The 17,619-nt window shown below is 36.7% G+C and overlaps 1 protein-coding gene across 1 annotated transcript in view; it reads left to right on the plus strand.

Moving 5' to 3' along the window:
* LOC149081066 (uncharacterized) overlaps positions 1 to 16,060 on the plus strand; it is a 65,234-nt gene extending 49,174 nt beyond the window's left edge. The window contains exons 2-3 of the mRNA XM_089237839.1: positions 11,490 to 11,663; positions 13,218 to 16,060. Coding sequence (XP_089093965.1) covers positions 11,490 to 11,663; positions 13,218 to 13,493 — 450 coding nt within the window. The 3' untranslated portion in view covers positions 13,494 to 16,060. The remainder of the gene's footprint in view (positions 1 to 11,489; positions 11,664 to 13,217) is intronic.
* Positions 16,061 to 17,619: the final 1,559 nt, after the last annotated feature.

The raw sequence follows: 17,619 nt of genomic DNA on the forward strand, positions 1-17,619 counted from the left end.
TGCATTTTATGCGTCGTGTGATGAAGATTATGAGAATCGGAGGTGTTTCAAGTAGTCATTTCGTGCCGTGAAACTAGCCCATGGGATCAGCGAATTCAAAAACAATACACGTGTTTTCTAATGTTCTGATTATTCAGCATATTGCAGTCCTTAATTGGCAGGAATAGGGATGTACAGTTGATGAGATGCATTGGAATTGTAACAGTCTTATATCGTTCAGAAAGACGGTGCCTCTGTTGGAGGGGGAGTCCTTGAAACTTAAAGCTGACTCATCTGCCACTTTTGCGCGCAAGTGTGACGTCAGTATTATCGCTGTGGCCCAGTGTAAGGCGCCTTGATAAAGTGGCCATAGCCCAGTGTATTACAAAGGGGGCGATGGAATGGTCCGGGGGTGGGGTGGTAGAAGTCACAGAAATAACATAGGATCCTGTGGGTTAACTTAAGGAAAACATTTCTGAAGGAGAGGGTGATGAAAAAGAAAGCCTGGGAAATGCTGCTATATATATAGCCAATAGATATTCTTCACTTTGCTCTTTTCTTTCAACGATTAGGCGTAACTTTTGAACAAAATAAAAAAAGGTTCAAAGATAGACGGACGATGAGTCCTTCATAGGCATCTTAGGATTGGTTTGATTGATTTCAGCCTTCTTGAATTAGCTTCCAGAGAAATCGTTATGATATGACGGAAATCAGCGGGAAAAACACTGCAATTAAATAAATTTTTAATATACATAGTCATATATCCAACGACTTTTTATCCAAACACATATTTTTTTGTGTTTATTTGCTTAATAAAAGTTCTACTGAGTATAGTAACCTTAATGTTGTACCTTAATGTTGCATGTTGATTGCTACAAAGCAAAACGGACTGTTAAGAAAATAATGTATTCCTATACGAATTTCAGTGTGAATTTCTTGTCGATTTCAGCAGTTATTTTGATTTCTTTAATGTGTTTAAAATCGCCATGCTGGTGGTCATGAAATCACGATCACGACGGATTTCTTATTTTAGTTCACCCCGCTATCTCAAGCATTCAGTAAACATTTTTCGGGAAGACGAAGTATCAACGTAAGTGACGACGATAAGAAGTGTTGTAAGTGTCATCAAGAACGGTTATATTTTTCCTTTCTGAAAGGACAGTGGACATGCGTGGATGGATTTCGTTCTCGACCGTGATCTTGAAACGCCATCCATTAATAGTAATAATAGTCTGCACTAACCATCAACGCGTTTTCAAAATCGAACACGCGATAGCAAGGTACCATGATATGGTTGATGGCCGAATGTGTTTTTTTACGACTTTTCTCCTTTCGCCGGGGTTTTGACCAACCACAATGGATTCGGTGACACCTTGTTTACTTACTTGGTGGTCAACCTTATTTCAGTTTATCATTTTGATGTTATGTTGTTGATAGATTGGTCGAGCTCAACTTCTCGGGAGATGAATCATCATTATCAATCAATGGACGGCAGATCGGCTGTTGGCGTCTATGCGCTCTCTCATAATATAGTTTAATATAAATAAATAAAAATATTTATTTATATACTATATATACTATAATATATTATATACTATAAATTTATATAGTTTAATATAAATATCTATAATTGTGCATTTGTTTTTGTGTTTCAATTGATATTTCGTCAGTAATAAATTGTTTTCTTCTTGCAAAGCAAAGGTGTCCAACCTTTAGGAGATTGCGGGCCACTTCATTGGTTCCAAATTGTGTCGCGGGCCACTTGAGTGATCTGGAACAGCGACGCTGGTCACTTAAGTGATCTGTTGATCTGTGAATGTGCTGCAGGCTGCTTGAGTGATTTGCAACTGTGCTGTGGGTAAACTAAGTTAATGTGGAACTGCATCACGGGTACCTTAAGTGCTTTGGAACTGTGCCACAAGTCATTTAAGTCAGTGGTGCGTAAACTTTTTCAAGCGCGATCCCCCTTTTGACCAAAAAAAAATTTTTTTTGGTGACCCCTACATAGGCTGTCCGGGACATCCCAATTTTTTGCCAGTAAACGTGCTGTCCCGAAAGCCCGTTTCAGAACGCTTGTTTCGTTTTTGATTAGGCAATACTAACTTTAGGCGATTTTGATTAGTTAATTTATGGAAAACTACTTCCATATATAGTAACCATTCAAACGTCATTTCCCACGTTTCTTTTTTTTGCAAGGGCATTGCACATTCGTGATTCTGGCATGATGGAGCCGATATATTGATTATTTCACAAGTAGAATTTGATAAAATTGCATTGTATGATACACGGTGATTAGCCCAGCACTTACATATTTTTAAATAAAAATGAATTTCTTATTTGGATATTTTTATTTTGGAGAATCTCTCGCGACCCCAGGTGGAGTCGCAACCACGGTTTGTGCACCACTGATTTATGTGGTCTGTAAATGCACCGCGGGCCGCATTAGTGATCTGGGAAGGTTTCACGTGTTATTCAAGTGATCCGGAAATGTGTTGCAGGCCACTTGAGTGATCTGGAACTGTGCCGCATACCATTAAGTGATCTGTAAATTTTTTGCAGGTCCCTGAAGTGATATGGAAATGCGCCACTTGGTTAATTTTTAAAAAAATTCGGTTTGAGGTTGCGTGGGCCACATCAGATGACTTCGAGGCCACATTTGGCTCGCGGGCCATGGGTTGAGCATGTATGTTATGATGTCACGTTTACTTCGTCATGAAAGAGGAGGGCTGGAAGGGACATTTTTTCGTAATTGGACTGACGCGCAGGTGTTAACTGAACATCATTGTTCGTCTCTAGTGTTTCCACACCACGCCTGTTCATTTTTGTTGCTCAAAACTATTAGCACCAAACAACGTATACGTATATGCACGCACAGCGCCGGTCTTGTCATCTTTGGTTGTTTGTTCAGCCGGTTTCGCAACGCCCTTAACCCTATGCCGCCAGCTTTTTCAGCATTTATGTAAAACAGCTCTCTTCTCTTTTGCTGACTGTACGAATACGCAACTGCTTCGAAAAGAGCGGCGCATGGCGTGCAGTTTTAACTCGTGCCAATTTAGTTTAATGTTTTTTTTAAGCATTCTCTTTCATCGGTAGTCTAGTGTAAATCCAGTGGCGTACCTTTTCAGGTATACGTATATATTTTGCTCTTTTTTTTTCTTATTCTACTCTTATCCTACGCCAATGATTTTTGTGGTTCGTGCGTAATCCTTCAGGAGAATATACTTCGGAGCAGCTGTATGGACAAAACCAAGGTTAGAAAACGTTCTGTTTTTACTGCGTCAGTGTGTTCGTGTATTTGTTGTGCCCATATATTTATTACGAAAGGATTTTTTTTTTCGAAAAATAACGGGAAAATGTAAATATAATATGCATATTCATATTGGCAAAATCAATATACGTATTTAAAATTGAAAGAGAAAACTATCATTCGCGGCAAACTATTATCTCATTAGCTTTGCGAGTCGAATTTACTTTAAAATAAATGCTTTCGAAGTGGACCTACAATAAAACCCCTCTCTTGCGGAAAAAAAAATTCGCACGTAAAAAAAATAGACTTCTAAACTGAAACTTATTATTTGGCCGTGAAAGATGGGTGACTTTCAAGAGCAGTTTCATTGTACTCACCGTGATAGTATTCATAATAATTGACGCGTGAATACCAGTTTGAGAAATTAAGTAAATTTTTAAAACCTAATTTTTAATGAATTTCAATTATTTTTTCTCATCGGATAAATTATTTCGGATTTTTACTGAATTTATACGATGCGTTCAAAATCATAATGGAGATTATGCAAATGAAGAAAAATTATTCAAGCTTGAAATCAATGCTATATAAGTTTTTTTTTAAATCGGAAATACTTATAAATTATTGGAAATCGAAAATTCGTAAAGTATTTAAAATTGAAATTATGAAAATTATGTAAAGTTGAACAGGGAAATTGCGCAAATTAAACCGAAACTATGCGAATTGCAAGATTAAAATGAACCTAATGTTCGGCTACACCCTTTCAGGTTTCCCTGCGCACGTACATCTGTGTGAACAAAGCTGTACAAGCATACTTGGAAGTTCGGTGCTTCCACACTATGCAGATTATGCAAATAGTATAGGTATGTCCGATGAAGATACCAATTTGTCCGGGTCAAATTTGTGTGCAGGTAAACCTGAACGAGTGTAGACAAGGCTATCTATAGCTATAGGCGGTGGTGTTGGTGTAGCTGCCTTAATGCAGGTAATACTGAACGATTGAAAACACTTAAAGGAAATTCTGCAAGAATCAAACTTATGTGTACATATGCAAATTATACATGATTTAGTATAAGTTCTGCAAGATTGAAGCTGAACTCGATCAAGAGGTTTGGGATTTTAACTGCTACTAAACCAGACATGCACCTCGTCCATATTTCTCTGCGGAACTTCTAACGAAAGGCATGCGTGTATCAGGACCTTGACACGGTCATTTTTTTTTTCTGAGGCAGAGGCGTACGCGGGATTGACATTTGAAGGGGGGAGACACGAAGTACTTGGAGGGGGCACAAGGAATTTCTCCGGAGAAATTTAGACTTATCAACTCCCAAAGAGCATTTAAATTAACAAAAATTGGTTAAAATAGCATATAAAAGGTTCGATATTTGATTATTATTATTACGGTATTTGGTTATTATTATTACGATATTTGATTATTATTATTACGATATTTGATTACTCTTTCGATATTGTAATTCCTTTATGAAAATAGTTTTGAGGAAGGGAGCACGATAATTACCTTGATGTGTATTACACAAGCAAATGATAACATTAAATAAAGCACTCACAGGTATCATAACATTAATAATAATTTAATTTATATGTATTATATATATATATGTGTGTGCGCGCGCAAATTTTCTCGTTGCCGTATTTATGAAAATTATTTTACTTTCGATGAATGGGGCTTTTTTTCCATGAAATGATTTTGATTATGATTACTAGTATGTATAATGATCTCAAATATTCCGAACTTTCAATCATTATGAAATAATGGACTTTCCTTTAGGAAATGTTCTTGATTCCAATATATATATATATATATATATATATATATATATATATATATATTGTTCATTATAACGATTCATCAAGTAGTTGATGAAGCATGCAGTCTTGAAATATTATCTGTACATTCCTGACTCTTCGTGAAAGTATCCGATAATGAACGTATAAGCAGGCCTATATTAAAACGGTGAATGTTCTCTTTTTTTTTTAGTTCCATCATCATCTCAGGCAAAATGGTATTCTCAAGAGACGATTTAGATACCCATTTCGCGCCTCGCTTGGCACTTATAACTACCTAGTTGTTGTGTTTTGAAGAAAAAAAGAATGCATTATGGATTATGTATGCGTATTTAGATCTCACTTCAAGAAATGGTCTTGAGACTGAGTTTTTTTTTACGTAGGCATTTAGATTTTTTTTTTGGCAAGAAGCCGAGAATCACTCACGGCTTTTGACAAGCAGACGAAAAAAAATATTAAATGCATATCATTAGTTATGAATAACTCATTTCAGGAACGTCTACGGAAATGAATCAGATCGAAAAGTTTATCGGCTTCCTAGAAATTATCGTTCATGTCCGCTGAGTATTGAGCTAAATACGTGTCCGTATCCATTGACTGAAATGCGTGTCCCTATCCACATTGACTACTACTGAACCACACATGCACCTTGTATTTATTCCTCTGCGGAACTTCTAATGAATTGGTACATGTTGTGAACCTAATGTGAAGTTTGTTTTTGTGTAATGCTTGCTACATTGCTGCCATCTATTTTTCGAACCATGATTGAGGTGTAATGATTGAATATTGATACCGTTGCAGGCCAGTTGCTCTCAAAACAGGCCCTCAAGGCCAGTTGGAAGAATGCCTCTAGGATCAACGGTTCGCGCTTAGTTTGCGGCGTGTGCTACACCCTGTATATTGTATTGACCGTTATAAAAACGTATTCAAATTGTGTGTGTGTGTATTACACAAAAAAAGTGGATGTAAATTGGTGCTGTTAACATATTTTTAATTGGAACAATATTTCAGCGCAGCAATTTAACTAATTAGAGTGGATTTTTTAATAAGCTAAAATTGTTAATTAATGTTAAAATATACAGTTCGCCTTTATTGTCTGTTATCTGTAAACAGATAAAATGTTAATATGAGTTGAATAGTTTTCTACCTTGAATTTTATTTAAAGTCCCTCAACTTGGTGCGATTTTATATATCCCAGGACACGTAAGAGAGGCTTTCACAAAATGACACCGACAAGGAATCAACTCGTTCTAGATAAAAACTATCTTATTTATACGGTCGTATTTTGTACAGAAATGACACCAGAAAGACGTTCAGTAAAATTCCGTTATAACGAGTACGACTTGTAGCGGGGATTTCGCTGTAACGAGTGATTTGCCGGTGATATCAAATAGCTAATGCTTACCCTTTAATGCGTATTTGCATATGTGTAAAGGGTTTTTTAAGCGTTCATTACTGCAGCCAGTTTGAAGATAAAAATTGAGAATCACCTTTCACAAAATGTGAGGTCATATTCTTTCCATTTTATATTTAGAATTCGTTGGCAGATGTCCCAATCAACAACAAGTCTTTGTAACAGAGCATGTGCGACTGTGATTTCGCTAATTTGTTAAAATGATCTATTTGCATTTCTTTTTTTTTCACCTTGAAGTTTGTAATCCGAATTTTTTTTTTCCTTACTATAGTTTGAACGATGAAGAGAGTAGTTGTGTTTTTAAAGGGATATTATTTCAATACGTTTGTTTTATGTGCGATTTTTGAGGCTTTCAATAAAGCCCTGTATAAACAGTGCAATTTGAAATAGAATTTGTTTAAGGATTTTTCCGGTTTTCAGTATGTCATTGACTACGAAAAAAAGCATCTAAGAGTTAAAAATACAAAAATTATTCGGTTATAGCAATTTGAAAATAAGAAACAAAGCAAGACTTAGCGGTCCAGAGGTTTTTTTCAGTACTTCGTTGGTACAGATCGACTTTACAGCGCTATCCCCCCACTGCAATGAGGAAAGCCCCTGGATACTAGCTATTGCGTTTTTTGTATAGCTCATGTGGTATGATAAAAAGCTAAATTCACAGGTGCCTTCCGGTGATCTTAAGGGGTTGTTGTAATGAAGTACCGGTTTTTTTTGCCTGATGTCGATTCCACCTCGACATAGGACCTCAAAAGGTTAACGTCAGAAAAACTTTTCAAAAATTCTAGTTTTTCCTTCTCCCATTTCAAGAATTGAACTGATGACTCTTATCAAGGCACATGTGTTCCTCGTAAAAATTACGCTTAGGTAGTTCAAACAAAAAAGGGTTATTTTTGGGCCTCCTTATTACACATGGATTATGTGATGATTTTATTTGACCGTAGTCTCTTCCAGTGACTAAGACACCACGGGACCAGAACTTGCAGTCGTTTCCGAATGGCTGTAAAAAATTGTGAAAAAAATTTTCCGGGGTTAGAGCGGGAAAATGTTGACTAGTCCATACAGACATGGAAGTGAGCAGTGATAAAATAAAGGAGACTTTTAATTGCTTAGTGGATCGACTAAATCGCTTTGCTATTACGGAATTCTATGCGAAAATGTTTTAGAAAATGAACTTGCTGTGAAACCAAAAATTCAGTTTCGATGACTGTAGCTCTGCTCATTCGATAATATTCGAACGAAACGATCTAAAACACATTTTAATGCAGATAAAACTGCAGTTTTCTACAATTTTATAACCTGACAGATAAAAATATGCAAATTCACGTATTACTTAGTCCGTCATAACGACAATTTTCCGCCGCGATTGTTGACTCGTGATAACAATCTTTCAATGTACTTTCTGAAATGCAAAAGAAATCGGTATAAGTTTTTGACCATGTATTTGCGACGTATATTGAAATATGCACCGGATCATAGAGGGTTAAAGTAAGTTCATCTTAACGAAGTTCAATTGCAATTGTATTTCCCGAACGCATGAAGAAAGGATAGGGAATTGTAGTCTCGAACCCGGTTCATTCGGTACAGATCGGTATTCGGATGTTATTTACTGAAGCAGTCTAGTTGATGTCTGGTCATCTTATTCGTAGTTGTTCTCTCTCTTTCATCTGTCTTACACCAATTTATAAATCCCATGATATATCCAAGGATTTTCAAATAACGTCGTGATTCTAATGGCCGAAATGTTTGCGCAGGCATGACTCGAGTCTTGGAATTCCTATTATTCTTATCCACGTGCGTACATACGCATGCTTGGCTAAACGAGAGTCGTCTCTTCCGTGGGCGGTGGACGAGCTCGTACGAGAAAAACATATTTAATCGCGGTGTCATTCCTTACCTGCCGATGAGCTTTTCCTTCGTCTGAAGGTCGATCCGAGATACTTTTTATGCAGGAAGTAATTACAGGAGAGAAAAAAAACGAAACCCTTCGTAATGTGTTATCGTCGTAGAGAAGAAGAAGCGAGGTAACTTTTATATAAGGAAGACCTCGACCTTTTTTTTTTTTTCATTTTACGAAATTCATGGCTATCTGCCTATTTGACTACCTTCGCCTTCAACCTTGCGGTTTTTTTTCTCGGCGTATTGTTTCGCACGTTATAACGAGGATTCACCATAACGGTTTCGTAATTTTGACATTTGTCATGAGTTGGCAAGAAAAAGATGAATTCATCGTAAATACCCGGGGTTTTTTTTTCCTCCCCCGTATTTTTTTTCTTTTTTTCGTAATGGTTATATTTAGTTCGTTTCTATAGGCCTCCTACCTACTACTACAGGAAATAATGAATCTTGAATACATTTTAGACTGAAGAAAAGCTGTTGATGAAGTTAGATACACACATATATAGGCGTTGATGGCATTCATGTCACAGGCATATTTTTTTCCGCCTTATTATCCGAACGTGAATTGTCATCTATCTATATTTTATTACTTAGACGTATAAACATAGAAATAATGACGTTTTTATGGAGTTCCTAGTATCGTAAATGGAATTTAATTACGGTAAAGTTTAGCACAATACGTGTAGCAACTAAAGTTACGTCATCGAAGCCAATGAGTTTTTCGTCGTTCATCTCATACACTCGTGTACATAGGCAGGGCTGGGATGGTGGACATACGTCTTCCCTTCCCGTACAGTATACATACCCTCGATGATTCGCCTCCTTCCCGTTCGAGAAGCGTGTATCCACTAATGCTCGTGTGGTTTGAAATTCCAATATCATAGACATGGGCAAGTTCGTTTCCGAACGAATCTCCTTTCAATTTCGACATAAATTATGGTGACATCAGAAGATATTGAGGCGAGCTCTGTTTTTCAAAGTACATTCTCCAGTGTTGTACTGTCCGGGGTACGATATGGGAAATGTCGTCCACATTCTTGATTGCTACGAACTGCGGATCAGAGGCTACAATGGATACTTTAAACAAGGTGGAAGAAACGACACATTTTGTTGAGAATATCTAATGGAGCTTCCACTGTTGACTAGTAGTGGTGGAGGTCTTTCGAACTCTGCTAGGCTTCTTGCAACGTACTCCAGTTCTTGAATGAGAACGCTCTGATGTCTGTATCGGATGGGGAGCGGAGCGCGTCTGGTAATAAAAGTAAAAAAAAAAAAGTTCTTGAATGAGAGGTCCTTTGTGTGCCCGAGTGGCATGATGGTAAGATGCTCGTTTACCACCGTCCGGTCCCTGGTTCGAACCGGAGGAAGAATATAGATGATATATTTATATATTTTTTCGCTAGTGAGTTTGAGGCTTCTACCGATAGATGGAGCCTTCATTTCCAACCCAACTCGTAAATGGCAATAAATTGCGTACAGCGATGTGGCCAGAGTTGGTGTGTGAAGTAGTCATTGAATAATGTCGCTAATACAGTATGTCCTTGAAGTCAGGGAAAGTGCATGTTTAGTATGACTGTCCAGATTATCCGCAACTCGTAGCAATCAAGATTTCCAATGGATCTCCACAACATTCTTTCTGTCGTTCGGGTAGTATAACGTTGGATAATGAAGTCTGGGAGATGGATTTCGCCTCAACATCATCTAATGTGACCATAATTGATGTCGAAATTAAAATGGGTAGTCTCATCAACACCCACTACAGCAGGGATGTTGTAGAGATTGAAGTTGTATTCTTCCTCAAGCACACTCCTGGTATTATACAATAAAACCTCTCTTGCTGACATCAATGGGGACAAAAAAATTGTCCGTAACAAAGGAGTGATCGTTAATCGGGGTTACATACTTTTATTATACAAGGGAAATTGTTATTCTGCCTTAAAAGAGAGGTTTACTGTATTTCAAAAAGACGATGCCCAACCACACGGTACCAGAAACCTTCAGGACTTATTCGGAGCCCAACGGTGTACGTTCGACGATGCTATTGTTGCCTAGCCTGCATGTTAGCCAGATATGAATTTTTTTTGAACATGTCTGGGATATGATCTATCAGCGGATAGCCCATCAGAAATTTTTGATTGACGTCCAAAAACCAGAACCATGCAGTATGCCGAGGGATACCTCAAGAACACACGTAAGGACTCTTCAGGTTTGGTTGTTATCACACAATAATGCGCGCAAGGACTCTTTCCCCATCCCCACTAGGGCCAAAGTAATAGTTTTTTTTTTGGCTAAAAAACAATCCTCCCCCCGGAAGGGGAAAGAAATATTGCCCCCCCCCATCCTCGAAAAAATTCTGCGTACGCTACTGGTACCAGACCAGCCGGTAGAGATAGAAGCTAGTGGTATATACGGATTGATCTTTGGTAGTCTAGTCCCCCGACACCCCTATTGGTATCAATATTGGTATCTCGAGAGATGTATTCATATTTGACGTTGCAGCTATGTCAATGACACAACCCTGCTCACATTTTTTTTGAAGTCGTCAAAACGTGTGAAAATACATGCATTTAATGCTTTTCAACAGGGTTTGCCAAGTTTAGATGAAAGTTGTTCCATTGCGTTTGACTTCACCGATGACTTTCAAAACTAGTGTCAATATCAGCCCCTCCACCCATTGGTCAACATCAGAATGTCTTCAAATGTCTCGTACGTTTAAAAAAAAAAAGGAGAGGTAATAAAATACCAGCGGTCTCTCACGAAAGTGACCACTAGCGAAAACGTCCTTGACTGACAGACACAAATAATTCGGTTGGTTGGTCTTGTAGAATAACGTCTTTCTTCCTTTTCTGTTGTTTGCTATCAATGTCCGGATCTCGGAGACTTATCGAAAAAGCAAGTGGAGGGTTATTTTGGCACCGTCATGCAACACGGATCCAAAATAACGAGTGAATACCGTCTATCAATAGAAGTTTCTGTGTGTGTTTATGGCCGCTACGTATTGTTTCGTTATTGGTCTGCTTATAGGTGTTTTCATTATTTCCTATCACTTGAATTTTTCTGTAAATGACGAAATGACTTGATTTTCTTTTTGGTTTTATTTAAAAAAAATAAGACGCTTTTTTTTAAAATGAGACTTTTTCTCTTTTATAGGAAATCCACACCAACGGGACCTCTCACAAACAGAGCCCGGTCGAGAAGCCCAAGTCAGCTGAGAGAGCCCCTAAAGAGGACAAAGTCCTAAAGAAGGAAAAGAAGACTGAGCCGGCCAAGGATTCCAGCCCTAAGAATAATGGCATCAAGGCTAATGGAAAAGCCAAGGATGAGGTATATGTTGCGTTCATGATGGTTCCACCTTTTTCCGATAAAAAAAGAGGTTTAGTTACTTTATATAAGGGTTGCAGGATCTCCAGCCCGCAAATGGGTTCCATCCGGCCCTGTGGGATGGGAATTACGGTAGAAGAATATCAATGTACATAATATGACAACTGCCTAGGCTAACCATATTTCCTTAACGGAATTACGGGCAATCGGGATTCATAAGTGATATCAATTATTGCGAAAAAAAAAAAATTGTCAAACGCAAGTGCCAAGTGAAGTTGCGATTACAGCTAAAAAAATTGTGAAAAGCAAAAAGTTGTTAATGAAAGCAAAAAATTCTCAAGGCAAGTTGCTGAAAGGCTATATTTGCTGAAAAATCGCCAATAGCGGGAAATAGAAGACTGCCAGTCACAATCTGTAAAAATGTAATCCAACAAAAAACATGTGCTTGACAAATATGTAAGATTGATGCATTTATAACTATAGTTAAGCCTCACAGAATCATAATGCATAATGTAATTTATAGGTCTTCAAGTAAGTCTTTTTGAAAATAAGAGGAAAAAACGAGGCATATTTTATAGGAAAAGTTTTGACGGCCAAAATTACGGGCATGTCCTGTAAAGTACAGATCATACGATCGCCCCCACATGCGCCAGAAATATCATATCTGGCCCACGAATCGTATAAGTTGGCAATTAGAAGATAATGTCTCAGCTCGAAATCGAAACAGCAATCCAGCTGTAGAGGTAAGAATCATTCCTAACAACCAGGTACTATTCCGGACGTTGGATGAGATCTTTATCGATCGATTGGCTATCGATCTTGTGATCTTGAGCCGATCGATTGCTTTTTTTTATCTCTCGAACTTTTTTTTGGAATGTCTTGGAAAGGCTTCGTGTGATTTTTCAACCTCCCTGAGGCAACTCGCTTGAAAATATCGAGCAAATTCAAAGGCGTATTAAGTATTAACGGAGGGCTAAGCGAGCTATAGCCAAGCGTGGCAAGTTTGGAAGGGCGTCAAATTTTAAGAAAAGAGCGGTCATTCCTTAAATTGAAATAGAATTGGACGAGGGCGGCAAAACCGTGAATCTGCTTCTGTCTAGAGAGGGAAAGACAAGGTCAGTGAGTAATCAAAAGAGTGACTTTGAAGGCGTGCAAACATATGAGTGAACAAAAGAATAACCTATACATAGCGCAAGCTTGAGTGATCAAAACAGTGAATGACAAGATTGATGTAAAGAGCAGAGACCGCTTCAGTGAGTGACTTGAAGAGTGAGGGTGTGGTCAAGCATGTTAATGATAAAAGAGTGATAAAAAAACCTAGAGAACGAAGGAGCAGTTTGGTGAGTGACTGTGTATGTGCAAGTATGTGAGAAACCAAAACAGATGCGTATTTCATGGGGGGCAGCAAAATGGGGGCTCCAGGGTGCCAAATTTGAAAAATGAGTTGTCAAGAAAATTAGACCAGAAGGGCTTTTTGTACAGGAATGTATTACTGGAATAATATCGAATGACACTCGTACAAGTTTTTAATCGTTCATTTCTTTTTCCCATTGATAGGTCAGCTCCAGAAGCTCGACCCCGATGGACGGAAGCGTGGGATCCGTCCCGGATTCGCCCCACTCGACCAAGAGCTCTAGAAGCAGCGATGCCAACAGCGTAGGAGGCAGCAGCGGCAGTCAGAACGGCCCTTCATCGCCAGACATGGCCGACGGCCTCAACCTCAACATGAGTGCTTCGGAGATGCGCCAAATGTTAGCGGCCCGCAAGAAGAAAGACCCCAAGAAGGTACCGATGGACATCAGGCAGAAATTCGAAATCATTCAGCAGATGTAAAAAAAAAAATTTTTTTTGGAAAAAATGAAAACATCGAAAAATTGGAGAAAAAAACATGTCGGAGGATGTAAGTTTTATGTGTATATCTCCGTTTGTGAAGGGATGTTTATATACATATATATATATATTTACATGTGTATACATGCGTGTGAGAGTGTGAACAGTGTGTGTGTGCCATTGCTTTGCACTCTTTTATCCCCCCTCCCCCAGTAGTTTTCCTTACATGTTAATTACATGGAAAAAAATTTGATTGAAAATCACAATATTTTAGTATCATAATTTCACGTCCACCCCCCTCCTTGATATACAAACATATCTTGCGGATAACAAACCACTGTTATTACTGTTATTTTTTATATACACTTCAGGTGCCTTATATATACTTGTACATATTAATATATGCAATATTAAACTTTTATGGTGACTTGTCCGAGCCATGTTCAAGTCCTATTTGCGATTTCGGCCATGTTTCGAAATCTATCCTAGCAATTTTTCAATATGTTGGTTCCTATTATTATCAAATTTCTTCTGATACATCTTACATATCTTATGAAGCTCCAAAATCGATCATATCTGATCAAAACTAAAAATTAGTTGATAATTACTTAATTCTTAATCACCATTACATGTATTTTTAATGCATAATAATAGTATTTGTAGTGATATCTGTTGGTTATGAGTTTTGAAAATTAATATTTTTATTTAAATTTTTATGATTGAAATTTCCCAGATAACTATATAGAATGTATATAGTTTTTAAAAAAAATGTTGAATTGATTCACTGTGGTGCTCACTGAAAGATCGATCAATTCATGTAGGCAAAAGTAAAAAACGAATAGTAATTATATCTTACATTCTGTTGATACATGTCTGTATAAAAAAACCAGTATTTCAGTTTTTACAATTACATCTATTCTAGTTCTTGGTACATTAAGACTGTGAACTAAATTTTCATGATTGGAATTTTACCATTAATTATCAATCAAAAATATGTATTTTCAAAATAATGTTGACTTGCAGTAGTTATTTAAAAATCAGTAATTACATTTCTTCAGTGGCATCAATTTTTCATAACTTTTGGGTAGATCAAGATGTTGATTTAATTTATTTGATAGATATTTCACCAAAACTTATTAGTTGTCACTTTGAAATCAATAATGGCGAGCCAAAACTAAAAATAAGGTAAATATTATCTAATTTTTTAATCATTTTAATACATGAATATTTCAGTTTTTGTGTAGTGATATCCGTTGTTCATAATTTTTGGGAAATTGAGACTTTCATTTAAATTTTTGTGACTGGAATCAGTAAGATGTTTCATAATTTAGAATGTGTTGTAGTTTTTTTTCTAAATCAATCAAAGTTACACCAGAACTAAAAATTAGGTGATGATTATCTAATTTTTTATTAATCTCAGTACATATCTGTGAATTGTAATTAAGTTTTTTACAGTGACATCTGTTCCTAGTTTTTTTTGATAAGTTAAGATTGACTTCAATTTTATGATTAGAATTTCATTGATAGAATATTTTTAAAATAATGTTAAATTCATTGTGTTTTCCCTACATCAATCATGTTCAGGCCAAAATTAAAAGTAAGTTGATAATTATCTAATTTTTAATCATCTTAATACACATACTTGTGTGGATAATATTTCAGTTTTGCATCTATTGTTCGCAACTTTTGGTAACTTCAGATTTTGATTCAAATTTCATCAATAATTATTCAATTTCAAACAATGTTGGATTGGATTTGATGTATCTTTTCTCTAAATCATTCAATCATATTGAACTGAACAACTAAAAATTATTTGACATTTTGATTATCCTATTTTCAATTATCTTAGTTTTAATGGATATTAAGTACGTTTTTGCAGGGACATGTATTTGTTATAATTTTAAATAAAATGAGATTCCTGTTAAAATTTTATTTTCATGATTGAACTTTGTACTATAATAATCAATATAAAATTCGTTTTAATTTTCAAAATAAATTGAATTCTCTGTATTTATCACTTTTTTTTAACACATAATATAGATAAGTTCCAACTTTTTCTCTATTCGTATATTGAAGCATTACATTTCAGTATGTGATGGCTGATACTTGCAGGTACAGTGTGTCCTAAACTAACTTCACTCATTGCAATGGAAAGTGCCTTAAATTTTGTACCTATTGAATTTTTAATGCATGTTACAAGGCTGTGTTCTTTTGTTGTTATACTTTTTTGGCGCCCTAAAACTGGCCTTAGTATTCAAGATTATATATTTTTGCTGTCGAATTTTCTTATATTTGTGTTATATATGTATTATATATATATATACGTGCATTTTTGTGAACAGTTTGCAATTGAAAAATTCGAGTTTATTTAGGGCTATCCATCACCCAAATTAGTATTTACTTGGGACCAAATGACATTGTTTATTGCTATTTGTTTTTCTTTTTTTTTTTTCTGTCTCCTGCATGTTGCAGGTCCAGTGGGTTTATTTTTTTTTAAATGTATGGTCTATATCTTATGTGTGGCCATATGTATAAGCAGCCTTTGTAATAAATTGAATTTGTTTAATCAATTTTATGTGCGAGATTTGTAATATATGCCGCTTTTTAGAGAAAGATAATTTTTTCAGTTCATTACACACATGTTGGAACTTCAGTTGTAATCAACTAATATGTGCTGCCATCTACTTTTTTGTTAGAGTCGTGAGTGAACGTAGATTTTGGAATGATTAGGATTACCACTGTTGCGGAGAGTCTTGAATTGTGGTAAGTCATCTCGAATTCGTGTAACATACTTGGAAAACCACTGGAAACACATCTTTATCCACAATAATTGAAATCTGGCGGTTATCCTGATGGTACTCCGCCACATTGGATTACATTCGCATTATTTAATGTGACTGTATGCCTATTGAACGGTTACCGTTTGATTGGCAAGGTTTTAGGTTCGGCATCTGTTTGATAATATTTTGTTTAGATTTTCTAAAATTCATGGTATTTACCATAATACATATATTAAAGGCTAGCTTTCTGATTGGCTAGGTTCTAAAACGGAGGGCGCCCTCTTAGTTTTACAGTATTTTAAATGAGAACAGCATTCTTCAATCATTTTCCGTGATTCCCAACGTTATCGTCCTTAAAAAAAAGGTGACGTATCTCAAAAGATAATTTGTCTTTCGTTCTATCATTTACCCATATTCAATTCATGTCACATATATGTGTAATTCTAACTTTTCACTTTAAAGGGCCACAATGACAACCTATTTCGATTCAATAGTCATTCAAGTCGATTCAATAATGGCGAATAAGACCCCTTCGTTTTGAACGGCTGCAACGGCAAACCTAATCGGATTCCGCAGCCATTTCATACCACATTGAATTCTGTTTGTTTTTGATGGGTCATGATGGCTTGCCCCAACCTGATCTGATTTCACAGTCATTTCACAAGCAATTCTGGTTTCTCCGTATAACGGCAACATAATTTTGATTCTACTGCCGCTTCGTGTCACATTCAGTTCTGCTGGCTTCTTAAAGGGTAACTTAATTTGGTTGAACACATGCGATTCTTGTTTCTTCGCTTGAAGGGCCGCAATTACGACCTAAACGGATTCCATTGTCGCTTCATACCACATTCAGTTTTACTGGTTCCTTGAAGGGTCACAACGGCAACCTAATCTGATTTCGTAGTGATTCCCGATCGGTTCTGGCTCCACTTGAAGAAGGATCATACAAAGGCAAACCTAATCTGATTCTGCATTTGCTTTATGTCACACAGAATTTCTTTTCTTCCACATTGAAGAGCTGCAACGACGACCAATTCTGATTCAACAGTCACTTCATACCACATCCAGTTCTGGTCTCTTGAAGGGACACAATGACAACACAATTGATTCCACAGCCGCTTCATGCCACGTATAATTCTGGTTCCTTTATCTGAAGAGAAACAACAGGCTCTTCATTCCACATACAATCTTTTCTTGAACGACCGCAGCGATAACCTAATGTCATTCCACAGTCGCTTCGTTTCATCAACAATTCCGACTCCTTCGTTCGAAAGGTCACCAGCATGTCTTAACATTACCAGAGTTCCAACTAGCTTAGGGCAGGGCAACCTTTTTCCAAATTTATTCTC

This window comes from Pholcus phalangioides, unplaced genomic scaffold, assembly GCF_987345545.1.
Source record: "Pholcus phalangioides strain wild (caught in Gottingen) unplaced genomic scaffold, Ppha-v1.0 ptg000010l_1, whole genome shotgun sequence".
In the NCBI taxonomy this organism is placed as follows: domain Eukaryota; kingdom Metazoa; phylum Arthropoda; class Arachnida; order Araneae; family Pholcidae; genus Pholcus; species Pholcus phalangioides.